We start from the raw sequence: 15,114 nt of genomic DNA, 5'->3' as shown, positions 1-15,114 counted from the left end.
ATTTCTTAGTAGATCAATTCTTGGTCAAACTTTACCACTGAACTCCAAATTACAAGACACCTTTCCCTCAAGAACCGAAGGGCTGCACCCAAAAAAAGTAGCTCAACGTGATTTCGATGCGACAAACCAACGTGATGCTAAACAACTTCCTAGTTTTGCAATCAAACAGAACCTTTATCAGAAGCATCAAATATTCATAAGCTTGATAAAAAACAATCTAGCTAGGTTACACATTAAACTTAACCCAGCTATTCAATAATGATATAAAAGAATCGACATAAATTAGAATGATTAATCATGATAAACAATAATAAGATCGTGTTTAGGTAAAAGAAAACACTTAATCAAACCGATTCAACAAAAAGCACAGATACTAAATACTTCATTTAAATATTAATCAAATAAATTAAAATTTCAAATTAGAGAGAGAGATAGGTAAATTATGAATTAGGGTGAGGTTGTTAATTAAAAAAACAGAAACCCTAGAAAAGGAAAGGGGAAAGGGATCGATAATTGAGAGAGAGGAATAAGAATCAAGAGAAACAAAGGAACGAACCTGGTTGAGAAGATGATAAAAAACTGAATTGGATTGATTTCACAGCTCAACTCTGCTTTGTTTATCAATGCCGGCTGAGATTGTGGGTGAAGGTGAAATTGGGGGAGAGTGATGACATTCTGTCATTACTCTTTTAGTGAACAATTTTCATGTAATTTTAGGGGGTTTCTTAGTGGAATTCATGAAGCTGCACGCCACAAACGACAAAGAAAATGAAGTTGGAAGTTTTGGAAATCGGCCACCGATTTTGCTGCCAATTTGCAGACTTCGAACTCGACATAAATCGGCCGCCGATAAGCATAAATCGGGCGCCGATTTCGTACCATTGGGCCACGCATTTGAGGAGAGATCCGGTGGGAAACCATCAAAACTAAGAGTCAATCATTCTTCACATGTATGAATCCTTTTTCTTATGTTAGTTAGCTTATACTTTCGCTATGAGTAACTAATTCTTTTGTGGTTAATTCCTGAGATGAATCTGATGTAATCCTATGGAACCCTAATTTGTTGAACTCTTTTGAACATCAATGAAAGTTTGGTTTTTATTCATATTACCTTGTGTTTAATGCCTTATGTATGTTTATGATAGACTATTAACCATAGCTTTATGAATATGCATATTGATCATAGAAATTGAATGACCACTAACCCTGGCTTTTAACTCTGAACCAGGTAATAGGTTTAACCTAAGTAATCAAGCTAGAGATAGATCATTATTAGGTTATGATATATGGATTAACGTTTGTTTAATTCCTCTAATGGTTTCGAATTCACTTGAGAGATTAAGGGGTTGTCACTTGCGGGGAGAATTCTAGGTCAAGAGATTGGGTAGAATTACTAAGTTAATCCGTCGTGATACTAAATAATCATTGATTGTATTTAAGAGTGCAAATTACCATAGGAGAGCTTCGGAGGATTCGAAGGACTTAACCATGCTTCTCTCAATTTTCTAAAAACCAATTCTTTATTGTTTTTAATTAGTTTATTACTAAATCAACTCAACTGCCTAGGGCACCAATAATAATTTATACATCCTTTTTAATAATGAAATTGCTTAGTAGAAGCTAAATATAGTCCTCGTGGAAACGAATTTATTACTACTTCGATAGCTTTTGGTACACTTGCCAAATTTCTATCAAGTTTTTGGCGCCGCTGCCGGGGACTGTTGAATCATTTCAACGAGGCAATAGTGTTATTAATTAGGATTTCTGCAATTTTTAAATTTCTGCTAGAAAATTTTTATTGAATCAGTATTCACTATTTATTTTGCATCGTGCAGTGCTACCAAGGTAATTTGCTGTTTATGCGAGGTAGACAAAGTTCAGACGATCTGCAATACGATCCTGAAGTAGAAAGAACTGCGAAAGCCAATCGAAAAGCTGCCCGTTTGTTAAGTCTGTCAAAGTCAGTTCCACCAAGTGCACGAGCACAGATACTAAATCCTATAATTGTTGAATTTGAAACAATCATTGCTCCTGAATCAATCATCATGGGAGAGCCTGTAGCAAGACCAAAATTGGGAGACTATGGGTTAGCAACTCACCGTGGGCAACTGACTCACACTTTTCAACCCGCTAACCCTGTTGCTTTTGACATAAAGACTACTGTTCTCAATGGGTTGAGAGACAAACAATATGATGGTGAAGTAGAAATTCTCAAGTTAAACCTGTAACTTAAAATTGATTCTCAAGTTTTGGACTTGGAATAGTTAAGTTAGTGAACTGACTTCAGAACGTTCTGAAGTAGTTATGCAGAAAGAGTTTAAATATACATATGTGTTTGTGTGTGTAGTGTATACTGAAAATAAAGAGTATAGGGAAGAGAAGAAGAACGCACAAAGATTTATAGTGGTTCCCCCAATGTGAGTTAGTCCACTCCTCACAATCTTGTGAGAGTTTCCACTATGATGCTTGAGATAACCTCTCAAATCCTGCACCTTACAATCTTTGTTCACCTGAACAATTACGCCAACTGTATTCTCTAAGCCTCAGCAGGCTTGCACTTTCTTGCTAAGTTACCCACATAGACTTTTACAACTTCTGCTCAAACTAACACTTTAGTACCCCTAAAGCTAGATGAGACTTTCTTTACTTCTTGCTAAGTTACCCACTTAGACTTTTACACCTTAAGCTCAAATTAACACTTTAGTACTCCTAAAGCTAGATGAGACTTTACAAGATGTTTGGATTTTGAATGTTTGAGAAACAAATAGAAGAAGAATAATGGAGGGAGAAGTTTATCTTTAAAAAGATAAGAGAGAATTGATTTACACTTAAAAAGACTTCTTGGAACCTTTGTGATGATCAATTTTTTGCTAAATCTTCACAACAATGTTCTTGTTGTTTTTCTTGTTGCTTTGCAATGGTGCATATTATGCTGAGGTCTCGATCTCTATTTATAGAGTTCTTGATCATTTATAGTCGTTGGAGAGTGACCACTGGTCTTATGCCACGTGTCCTGGGACCCACCAACTTTCACTTGAAATTCTGGGCAAACTGAAATACTTCAGAATGTTGTTGTTTTCTTGAGAATACTACAGTATGTTGTTGTGTTCTTCATGATCTTCATATGGGTTCATGTGGATGAACGGTCAGATGTGCATCTGGGCTTTTGCAGATGAATGTCACATGAATTTCTGGGATGTTCTTGAAGATTGTTCTTGGACGTACTTCAGAATGTTCCTGAATTAGATCTTCTTTGAAATCTGTCTTGGAACTAGTGCAGGATCTCATAAAGTGGAGCTGTCACTTCATTTCCATGCTTTAGGGGATTTGGTTTGCTTTGTACAGTACCAACTCCCATATGTGTCGAGATCTTGATGAATCAGATCTGATCTTGCTTTTGACTTTGCGATTTTCTTTTTCAACTACTGTACTGTTCATGTTAGAAAAAGCATGGAGCAGGAACGAACATTCTCAACTCATGGGACTTCAGAATGTTTCTTTTGTTTCACTTAGGATGATTTGTAAGACTTTTAATTGATGTAATCAAATCCTAATAGTGAAACATTTATGAAGTGCAGCATGGAAAACATCTAGGATGATATTCTTAATGGAATATTCCTAATTTTTTGTACTTCAAATGTTCATAGTCTTGAATGAACATTGAAGATGTCCTTTTTGACTTTAATCAAATAAATGCCTTTATTCCTTAATTGATCTTAGTCAATGTACTTTACTGGGCTTTTATTTAAGTCACGTGAACCTTGCATGTTCTTCATTTGGTTCATGAATTTCTGGGCTTGGTTCTTGATGTTCATCATGAACAACCTTCTGAACTATGTCCAACCTTCTGAACTCTTTTTAACTTTCTGAACTCTTACTGAGTTCTTAGGTCTTTATGTCCTTTGATTCTTTGTATCTTGATATGCCTTAAACTTTGTTTGTGTCTTGGTCAATCACTCAAGAACGCACAAATACCAAGAACTATCAAAGTCCATTAATCCTTTAATCACCAGAGATGCCTATGATGATTTATTGATCCAAAGTCAAAATCATTGTCTTCATAAGATATGTTCATGTCATATCTGTTCTTGAATGTTCTTGGTGTGGACATTGATTTATGCATTTGCTCTAATGAACCTTTTGAGCAGCCTTCTGAACAACCTTCTGAACTCCTTCTGGGTTCATACATATGAACTTCAGAATGTTTCTTCTTGATAAAAGGGAATGTTTCTTCTGAACAACACTTTGAACCTTATGAAGATTGTCTATTTATTTCCTTCAAAGACTACTTGAAGGATATAAAGGAGAAATCATTTGTTTTGACAAACAAGATGATTCTTTCTTTGAAGTCCAAAAGAATATTTCTGTTCTATATTGCTTGTAATAGATGACTTTAAATATTCTTGTTTATCCATGAAATAATCCTTTATGATTTCTAGAAATATTTTGGTTTATGTTCATGATCATTATGAACTCCATTCATATGAACATTCTGAACTCTGTTCATATGAACATTCTGAACTTCTTATCTTCAGAAGCTTTGGAAGTGTGATACTTTGAGGAGGTTCTGAGAATCTTCCTAACTTGTATTCATATTCCCTTTTATCTTCTTTACCCATGGTGGATCTTCAAATCATATAATCATAAAACTCAATGTGAGTTTTGTCACATAACTTCAAGCACATTCTTATGTAGCTTGTGATGTAAGTTCTTCCATCATGATTCTTGAGTTATGAATCTTCATGGAGATATGATCTTGTTGTTTCAACTGATGATATACTCATTCTTTCATTGTTAAGTAGATATGATGCACTTATCAATGTGGGTGGCTTCTGTAACAGCCCGATTTTTAGCTAGATTTATTTTAATTACTTTTATTGTGTGATTAATTGTGATTGTGTGCATTTTATTGTCATCGGGTGCATTTACATGGATTACCGTATTAGAGGGGTATTTTGGTCATTTGGCGGATAAGGGTAAAATGGTAATTTTGGTGAGAATCGTTTTAATATTTAGTGAGAATCCTTATTTTACTAAGTTACTAGTGTAGTGATTAGTTTTTACCGTTAGTGACCGTTCGTTATATTTTACCGCTGTTAGTAATTACCGTTGAGTGTATAGAAACTTTTTAGAATTATGTTAGAATGAGTTAGGCCCATTAGAATTTGGTATTGAGCCCATTAAGGGAGATAACATTAGGGTTGTCATAGAAAATATCTTTCACTCACTTCACAAAACATTTTCCTAGAGAGAGAGAGAGGGAGAGAGAGAGAGAAGTGAAGAGAAGAACAAGAGTGTTGAATGGAAAGCTTGAGGAATCAATTTGGGTGACCTAGGAGCTGAATTGAAGCAAGGGTTAGGAATAATCATCTTCAAAGGTATGGGGGTTAGTTATTATCATAATCATGTACAATCTTTGCATTTTCTCATGTTGTATGAAAATGGGTTGATGAACAATTGTTGTTAAATTCGTGCTCTTGCTGTGATGCTATTTTCTTGTGCATGAATTGATGATTATGGTATGTTTATGGGTGAAATTACATGTTTCAAAGTATGTATAAATGTTAAGTTATGAAATTATGCTTAATTGATGAAATTTGAAATGTTTTGATTGAAATGAGATGTGATTCATATTCCATTGATGTGGTTATTGTTAACTGATGCTATTGTAAGTGAATTATGATTTGGGTATACTTAATTGTGGATTGATGATGAGAAATAAATTCTTGTTGGTGGTTTTGTGAAATTGGTGAAGTTGAGTTAAGTGTTCATGTGAAGGACCAAAATGAACTTTTTGATATATATATGGTTGTTGACTGAAATTTTGTTATTGTTGGATGATTTGAACCTATGAGAATTTCTGTTTTCATGTTGTGGTTATGTTAGTTGAGTCGTTTGGGAGAAAATGAGTTTTTCGTGTGAAATGTCGATGTTTAAGCGTTTTCGCCAATAAGTGATTATGTGAGGTTTTGGAAAATGACTTTTGGGATGGTTGAAACATGAAATTTTTTATAGATTATGTTAGAGTCATGTGTCAGGATCGTGTAGGTGAAAACGACATCAAAATCCGATTAACGGTTTGCATTTTACGCGCGAAATGGTGAAAAATGCACTTTTTGGAAAAGCTGTAAGCGAACAGGCCAGAAGCACACTTCAGAAGCATACTTCAGAACCACCCTTCAGAAGCATACTTCAGAAGCATGCCAGAAGCTTTTTAAGAAGCAACCGTGGCCAGTTCCAGCACCCCTGTTCCGCGTTCTTGTGTCTTTTTCACCTATTTCTGTTTTGAATTGGCTTTTGGTGTAAACATGAAAGTTTTAGATAATTATGTTAGCTTTCTAATGGCTTTGGTTTGACGTCCAAATAATTTTTAGAACTTGAGTTATGATCAAATTACTACACATGGGTCATGTGAATTTTTGTGAAAACTTATCATAACTTTTTCTTTGAGCCGTGGAACTTTTCCAAACTTGAATTTGGGTTTAACAAGGTACTTAGAGTGAATAATTGAGTATGCATGTATATGTTTGAGGTATGAGGACTATCGTGAGAAACGTATGCTAATTGCTTGGAATATAAGAATTCTTGAATTGGTAAAATCAAACGTGATGAGTGATGTTTGTTGATTATTGAAAATCATGTGATTGATGTTGGATGACATTGTTGATTACTGATAAATATGTTGACGTGTGATGATGAGTACTTTGATTTATTTGTGTGTGGATATGTTTCCTTGGTAATGCAATGTTGTGGAGATAATCAATATAATTGGGTGTCGTCCTATATATTGAGTTTGAGATTGTGAATTGTTGTCGCATTTTCGAGTCCTTATACATGTCCATGCATCATAGTTGAGATGAAATGAAGTTTTATTCATTATAGGGCTTCGGCCTGGCAGAGATCTGTTGAGATCTGGATACGATGTGTTATTCGTTATAGGGCTTCGGCCTGGCAGAGGTCTTTTGAGATCTGGATTAGGGTGACGACCTTTTTGGAGATTCGGTACCACATGCATTTATGTGTCAATAAGTGCATATCATAGCATGAGTCCTATGTGAAATATGTGATTGGTGATGAAACGAGATGAACGAATGTTGATAATGATTGCTCAATGATTGATGTTTGTGAATGAATATTTATGAGTGGATAATTACTCATGTGATTGATATATGTTGATATGAGCTATCAAGTTGTGATATAAGTATTTATGCATGACTATTATTATTCAAGTACATGATATTATTTGATTTAATTGTTATATAGATTATGATAATGTAATGCTTACCCCCCAGTGGTTTTAACCGCCTACTTGCCTGTATGGGTGAGTAGACATTGTGCAGGAGTAGTGCTCGGTGAGTCTTTGCTTGGGATATCGGGAGCTTTCTCCGATATCGGGTCGTGTCGGCTCTGATCTAGGCTTGTCGCGTCGGTCTAGATTAGGTTGTTTATATTTTTCGTTGGATTATGATTTTGTTGATGACTACCCTTATGTTTGGGTTTTGAGATTTATCTTTGGGATATGGTTTATCTGCTCATGGCATGTATATATTTGATCACTCTGATTTATATTCCGCTGCAACTGTTGAAGTTTATATACATGTTTATCGTTTTTTTTTTTTTTTTTTTGAATTTTGAATAAGACGTAATCTCTATTTCTTGAATAAATGTATTATTCGCATGTTTAATTGCTTTAATAGAAATAGGAGTGTTACAGCTTCTAGCTTATCCACTTATGTAATTCTTGTTCTTTTAACAAAAACTCAAGGGCAAACATCAGTAGATTAGCATTCATAAAACTTATCATTTATTCCACAAGGTTTGTTATCATTAAAACATTCATCAAAAAGATTTTTGCTTCAACAGATGGGTCAGAGAGCATGAACATTTGAGCCGCTTTGCTGAAACATGTGAGTTTTGTGTACCCCCAGCCACTGTGACTGATAGCCAGAAGAAACTTAGGTTGTTTCTCTTCACCTTAACTGGTAGAGCAAAGGATTGGTTACTAACTATACCCAATGGAACCGTTCAAAGTTGGGAAGAGTTGGAGCTTAAATTCCTAGAAAAATATTTTCCTATGTCAAAATATTGGGATAAGAAAATGGAAATTTCAAACTTTAGGCAAGGGGAGAGTGAGTCACTATATGATGCTTGGGAGCGATTTAATTTGCTTCTTAAGAGATGCCCTAACCATGAGTTCTCTGAGAAATAGTACCTCCAAATCTTCACTGAAGGGCTAACACACAACACTAGGATGTTCTTAGATGCCTCAGCTGGAGGTAGTATAAAGAGTAAAACCGACCATGAAGTCCAGGCCCTAATAGAGAACATGGCTAGCAATGATTATCGTGCTGATGTGAAAAAGAAAGAAAGAGGAGTGTTTGGGGTGAGTGACCAAACCGCAATCTTAGCTAACCAAGCAACCATGAACAAACAATTGGAGATTCTAACCAGAGAATTTCATAATTACACTTTGGCCAACAAACAACAAGTGGCGGCAATCAGGTGTGATTTATGCGGTGAGGGACATGCTAATGGAGAGTGTGTACCTGAAGGAATTAGTGAGGAAGCTAACTATATGGGGAACTATCAAAGGCCCAACCAATACTACAATTCACGTCTTAACAAGCACCCTAACTTAAGCTACTCAAATAATAACACTTTGAATCCTCTGCTACCTAATCCTCAATAGCAACAACAAAGGAAGCCCTCTGCACTAGGAGAGCAAATGGCAAGTTTCATGAAAATGACTCAATCAAACTTTGAAAACATCATGAAAAGTCAAGAAGCTGAAAGAAAAAATAATGAGGCAGCAAGGAAATTAGTGGAGACCCAAATTGGGCAGATGGCGAAGCAATTAGCTGAACATACCAAAGGAGGATTCTCAGGCAACACTTAAGACAATCCGAAGAATAATGAGAGTTGCAATGTTATTGAATTGAGAAGTAAAAGAGTATTAACACCTCTAGCTCATAAGGTTACCAAAAAAAAGAAAGAAGTTGTGGTGGAGGAGAATGAACAAGAAGTAGTCGAAACAAATGATGAAGTAGTTGAAAATGAACAGAAGGAAAAAAAATAAAGAGGGAGAAAAAAAATAGAGAGAGTGAGAAACTGATTGATGAAGACTCTATTATAAGGAAGACTAAAAGTCAACTGCTTGAAGAGAATGGGAAGAAACAAGTTGTCCTCACTCAAAGAAAAAGGAGAAAGAGGCAGGCCAATTCAAGAAGTTCTTGGAGCTGTTCACTTAATTGCAGGTTAATATTCCTTTCAGTGAAGCACTTGATCAAATGCCTGTTTATGCAAAATTTATGAAAGATCTTTTGAACGGAAGGAGGAAGCCTAGAGATGATGAAAACAAAGCTTTGTCTGAAAATTGTAGTGCCATACTCCAAAGGAAGTTGCCTCTAAAGCTTAAGGACCCAGGTGCATTCACCATACCTTGCACCATCGGAAAGGTAAGCGTGGGAAATGCCTTGTGTGATTTGGGGGCTAGCATTAATCTTATGCCCTCAGCCATGATGAAGAAGCTAGGATGTGGGGAACCTAAACCCACAAAGATGACACTTACTTTAGCTGATCGTTCTATTTCTTATCCTTATGGAGTGCTGGAGGATGTTTTAGTGAAGGTGAATGATTTACTTTTCCCTGCTGATTTTATGATTCTTGATATGGAGGAAGATGATGAACTTCCTTTGTTGTTGGGAAGACCTTTCCTAGCAACCGGTAGAACACTCGTTGATGTGAAGATGGGAGAATTGATGCTTCGTTTTCAAGATGAACAAGTTGTGTTTAATATTTTTGAAGTTATGAAACATAAAAGTGAAAATCCTCAATGTTATCGAGTTGATGTGGTCGATCATATTGTTGAAGAAACCACAACTAAGGAGTCTCCAGCTCCAACTTTAGAAAGGGTTATTGTAAATTCGATTGAAAGCAATGATGAAGACATGAGTCAAGAGGTAGAAGGGTGTGTTCAACAACTTGCAGCTAGTAAACAAGAACTGTTGTACACAAGGTTTGAAAGCTTGATCCCACATTATGAAAATGAGACAGCCAAAGAAGAAAAAGAAGGAGGAAACCTTGCTAAAGTTCCTGAATTAAAAGAGCTACCTTCTCACTTGAAGTATGTCTGTCTAAGCAAGGATACCTCAAAACCAGTCATTATCAGTAGTACGTTGACACCTCTTGAAGAAGAAAAATTAATGAGGGTGTTAAGGGAGAATCAAGGCGCTTTGGGATGGCAAATTTCTGATCTTAAAGGTATAAGTCCAGCTTATTGTATGCACAAGAAACACCTGGATGCTGAATTTAAACCTGTGGTCCAACCACAACGGAGACTCAACCCAACTATGAAGGAAGTGGTCAAGAAAGAGGTGCTGAAACTTTTAGATGCTGGCATGATTTACCCTATTTTAGATAGTACATGGGTGAGTCCAGTACATGTGGTCCCTAAGAAGGGAGGTATGACGGTGGTTGCTAACGACAAAAATGAATTGATTCCTACTAGGACGGTTACTGGGTGGAGGATGTGTATAGACTACCGAAGGCTAAATCAAGCCACAAGGAAAGATCATTTTCCGCTACCGTTCATGGACCAAATGTTGGAGAGGTTGGTGGGACAAGCTTTCTATTGTTTCTTAGATGGGTACTCTGGGTATAATCAGATTGATGTGGCTCCAAAAGACCAAGAGAAGATCACTTTTTTACTTGTCCATTTGGGGTTTTTGCATATAGAAGAATGTCATTCGGGCTGTAGAATGAACCGGCGACCTTCCAAATGTGTATGCTCTTGTCGCGTCATTTTTCGGAGGTCAAAGCCATTTGATTAGCGTTTGACTCACTTTTCTGTCCACGACTGAACACATTTTTTTATGGGGAAAACGTTCAAAACACCCTATATTAAGAGATTTAGGGTTCGGGGGTTAGATACATAAAGGGAAGGTGATAGCACCCTTTATATTCGTAGTATTCTACGAGAACCTCTTGATTTTATTTAATTAATGTGCTATCAACTTGCTTGCTTTTTTTTGTTTAAAAAGAAGGAATTAAAGTAGTGATTAAAACAAAAGGAAAGTGAGGCCTAATTTATCTACATTTTTATTGATTTGGAAGGACATGGTCCTTTGCCTACGTACCCGTGAGGGATCAAAACCTCGTAGTTCGTGGTAGAAATTGATGTTTGATTGGTTTTGTGTTTTTTATTAGTTTTTGAAAAAAAATGTTTTAAAATAAAAGCCAAGTGGCAAATAAGATTAGGTTTGTATTTTTTAAGTTAAAAGAAAATGGACTCAAGGTATGATTAAATTGATTGAAAGTTTGATTAAGAAAAAATAAAAGAAAAAAAGGATCACTTGATTTTGAAATCAAGGTTTGTTATGAAAATATTTTTGTGATTTTGATTATTTGCATGTTTTTGTTGTTTTTGAAATAATAAATGAAAATTAAACTAACGGAGCAATAAAAATAAAAGCACGTGGATTTTTGTGGTGACGTTGGATCACCACAAAATCCCTAATCTAATTTTTTTTTCATTTTTTTGATATATCTAAGGTGGTAAAGAAATAAAAGGACACACACCCACATACTTTTCTCATTTATATTTACATTGGACCTAAATACATTCTAATTGCTGGAAAATAAATAACAATAATTAAAATGCTAAATAGAAATAAAATAAATTGCAAAAATGCTAAAAAGAAATAAAATGCAAGAAAATAAAAGAAAGGGACAACCGAAGGGACAAAATTCCGAAGGGACTTTCCCGAAGGGACAGAAAAAAAGAGGGAGAGGAAAAGAATAGCTCGTCAACACAAGCTAAATAGGGAGAAGTGAGAAAAGTTCTTTGACAACTCAAGAGAACTTTTGGTGTGTGAAATTGTGTGGAATGAGGGCTATATTTATAGGTGGAGAGGTTGATGAAAAAAGGAAAATTGGTTTAATGGAAATGATGGACAATTATGGTGAATTTTCAAAAAGAAATGATAAAGTTGACACTTGACTTGAAATTTTTTTAGACCTTGGACATTTTATTTTTGGACCTATTGACACTTTGTTTTTTTTTGGGCACCAATTAATTAAAAAGAAATAAAATAAAATAAAAACAAATCTAATACGAAATAAAATAAAAACAAATTAAAATAAATTATGTAAAGTAAAATAAAATTAAAAGATGGAAAATAAAAGGTAAGATAAAACTAAAAGACTAAAAAAATAAAAATGTGAGAAGAAGAGTCGGAATCGGTACAAAGATGAGGTATTTTAAAATACCTTTCTGCCGAATGTTTCTCTGAAAACCAGAGAATATTATGGGTCAGAGGGTGTATGAATGTAGGTTCTTAGGTTAAAAATTGGGGTATGACAGCTCTCCATCTTCTTTAAAATGTTAGAGAAAAGTATTGAGGTATTTATGCACGATTTTTCTGTTTTTGGTAAGTCTTATGATCAATGCTTGTCACACCTTGATGATGCCCTAAAAAGGTGTACCAAAACTAATATCATTTTAAATTGGGAAAAATGCCATTTTATGGTAACTGAAGGAATAGTTTTGGGACACAAAATAAGTGGGAAAGGCATCCATGTGGACCAAGCAAAGATAGAGGTTATAGAAAATCTACCACCTCCCGTTAATGTTAAAGGGGTGAGAAGTTTTCTTGGGGCATGCCGGTTTTTACCGGAGATTTATAAAAGATTTTTCAAAAATTGCAAAGCCCCTCTGTAACCTCTTAGTCAAGGAAACCGAGTTTAAATTCGATATTGATTGTCTTAATGCTTTCACCTTGATTAAAAGCAAGTTGGTCACTGCGCCCGTAATCATTGCTCCTGATTGGGATTCTAATTTTGAACTCATGTGTGACGCTAGTGATTACGCGGTTGGAGCAGTGCTTGGCCAACGTCGTGAGAAATTTTTCCATGCAATTTATTACTCAAGTAAAGTTCTTAATGAAAATCAAGTTAATTACTCTACAACTGAAAAAGAATTGCTTGCGGTAATATTTGCGTTGGAAAAATTTTGGTCCTACCTAATTGGCTCCAAGGTTATTGTTTTTACAAATCACGTAGCGTTAAAGTACCTACTGACAAAAGGGGATTCAAAGCCCCGTTTGTTGAGATGGATCTTGCTTCTGCAAGAGTTTGATATAGAGATCCGAGACAGGAAGGGAGTTGAAAATGTGGTAGCTGACCACCTCTCTAGACTGGAGAACAAAGAGGTTACAAGCAAAGAGGGGGCCATAATGGCTGAGTTCCTAGATGAACAATTGTTCAACGTGAGAGAAAGGCCATGGTTTGCTGACATGGCTAACTTTAAGGCCGGGAATTTAATTCCTGATGACTTAAGCTGGCAGGAGAAGAAGAAATTCTTTAAGGATGCAAACCACTACTTGTGGGATGATCCTTACTTATTTAAGGTAAGCACTGACGGGTTAATAAGAGGTTGTGTTGCAGGAGAGGAAGCAAAGAGCATAATGTGGCACTGTCATAACTCAGCTTTTGGAGGCCACCACAGTAGTGAAAGAACAGCCGCCAAAATTCTACAGAGTGGGTTCTGGTGTCCCACACTCTTCAAGGATTGCCATGAATTTGTCCGACACTGTGACATGTGTGAAAGAACAGGTAATATCTCAAAGAGGAATGAGGTACCCTTAAATGGTATCTTAGAAATTGAACCCATTGATTGTTGGGGAATCGATTTCGTGGGACCATTTCCTTCTTCTTACTCTCACTTGTATATCCTTGTCTGTGTTGATTATGTCACCAAGTGGGTCGAAGCAATTGCATGTGTCGCTAATGACTCCCACACTGTGGTAAACTTTTTGAAGAAGAATATTTTTCCTAGGTTTGGAACCCCTAGAGTCTTGATCAGTGATGGGGGGAAGCACTTTTGCAACAAATATTTAGAAAATGTGCTTGTCAAATACAATGTGAAGCATAAAGTTGCTACTCCCTATCACCCTCAGACTAGTCGGCAAGTAGAGGTGTCTAATAGGCAGTTGAAGCAAATTCTTGAAAAAATTGTTGCTGCCTCTAGGAAGGATTGGTCTAGAAAATTAGATGACGCTCTGTGGGCTTATAGAACCGCGTTCAAGACGCATTTAGGGTTGTCACCCTATCAGTTAGTTTATGGTAAAGTCTGTCATCTCCTTGTGGAATTAGAGCACAAAGCATACTGGGCTATTAAGGCCCTTAACTTTGATCAGACCTTAGCTGGTAGGAAGAGGCTATTGAAGCTAAATGAGCTTGAGGAAATAAGGTTGAGTGCTTATGAAAATGCTGCTATTTATAAAGAGCGAAAAAAAAAAAATTCATGATAAGGGACTGGTGAGGAGAGAGTTTAACATTGGGCAACAAGTTTTGCTTTTTAATTCCAGGTTGAAGTTGTTTTCCGGAAAACTCAGATCGAAATGGTCAGGACCTTTTGTGATAAAAAGTATTTCTCCATATGGAGCTGTGCAGTTGGCAAAGGCTAACGAGACAGACACCTTCAAGTTGAATGCTCAAAGGTTGAAGCCATACTTTGGCGGTGGCCTACCTACTGAAAGGGTGGGACTTGTGCTGATAGACCTTTAAAGGTTGTCTATAGTCAAGCTAGTGACGGTAAAGAAGCGCTGAGTGGGAGGCAACCCACTATTTTCTAATAGGTACAATTTCTTTTAACCTTCGCTCAAAAATGTGGACTGTAAATATTTTTCTAAGTCCACACTCAAAAAATAAATTTTTTGTCCGAAAAAAATCGGCCGCCGAGCGTCCAGAAGCGGGGCCCGATTTTTCAAAAAAAAAAAAGGGGGTTTAAAAATCGGTGGCCGATTTTCAGCCACTCAAAACTGTTTTTGCTTCGACAAATATCGACGCCCGATAGTTTGAAATCGGTGGCCGATTTTCTCTCCCTCTATAAATTCTCTTGTCCGATTCTCTTCTTCTCAATTTCCCTCAAGTAGTGTTACTCTGCCAAAATTTCTCTAGAACCGAAAATCACTACCCTCTTCTTCTCCTTCATCATCCTCAACACAACCAAACCCAAATCTCCATTAAACCTTCATCTTTGTCAAGCCCAAACATCATATTCACTAACCCATAACACACAACCTTAACCTTCCCACAAATTTCACTCAAACTTCA

General features: G+C 36.2%; 1 protein-coding gene across 1 annotated transcript; it reads left to right on the top strand.

Moving 5' to 3' along the window:
- Positions 1-8,326: 8,326 nt before the first annotated feature.
- LOC25497180 (uncharacterized) lies at positions 8,327-14,565 on the top strand. The gene is made up of 4 exons (XM_039827058.1): positions 8,327-8,542; positions 9,255-10,654; positions 12,788-14,248; positions 14,367-14,565. Exons 1-4 carry the CDS (start codon positions 8,327-8,329, stop codon positions 14,563-14,565), a joined length of 3,276 nt encoding a protein of 1,091 aa, XP_039682992.1.
- The last annotated feature ends 549 nt before the right edge of the window (positions 14,566-15,114 follow it).

The sequence above is a fragment of the Medicago truncatula genome, chromosome 6 (assembly GCF_003473485.1).
Source record: "Medicago truncatula cultivar Jemalong A17 chromosome 6, MtrunA17r5.0-ANR, whole genome shotgun sequence".
NCBI lineage: Eukaryota > Viridiplantae > Streptophyta > Magnoliopsida > Fabales > Fabaceae > Medicago > Medicago truncatula.
Note: the sequence above shows the minus strand (reverse complement) of the source record. Positions and strands in the feature narration are given on the sequence as shown.

Excerpts from the sequence above, each read along its gene's own strand:
- LOC25497180 (XM_039827058.1), top strand. The coding sequence starts at position 8,327 with ATGGCTAGCAATGATTATCGTGCTGATGTGAAAAAGAAAGAAAGAGGA. Across the intron at positions 8,543-9,254 it reads GACATGCTAATGGAGAGTGT|GTTAATATTCCTTTCAGTGA; the intron begins GTACCTGAAGGA and ends ACTTAATTGCAG. Across the intron at positions 14,249-14,366 it reads AATGAGCTTGAGGAAATAAG|GTTGAAGTTGTTTTCCGGAA; the intron begins GTTGAGTGCTTA and ends TTTTAATTCCAG.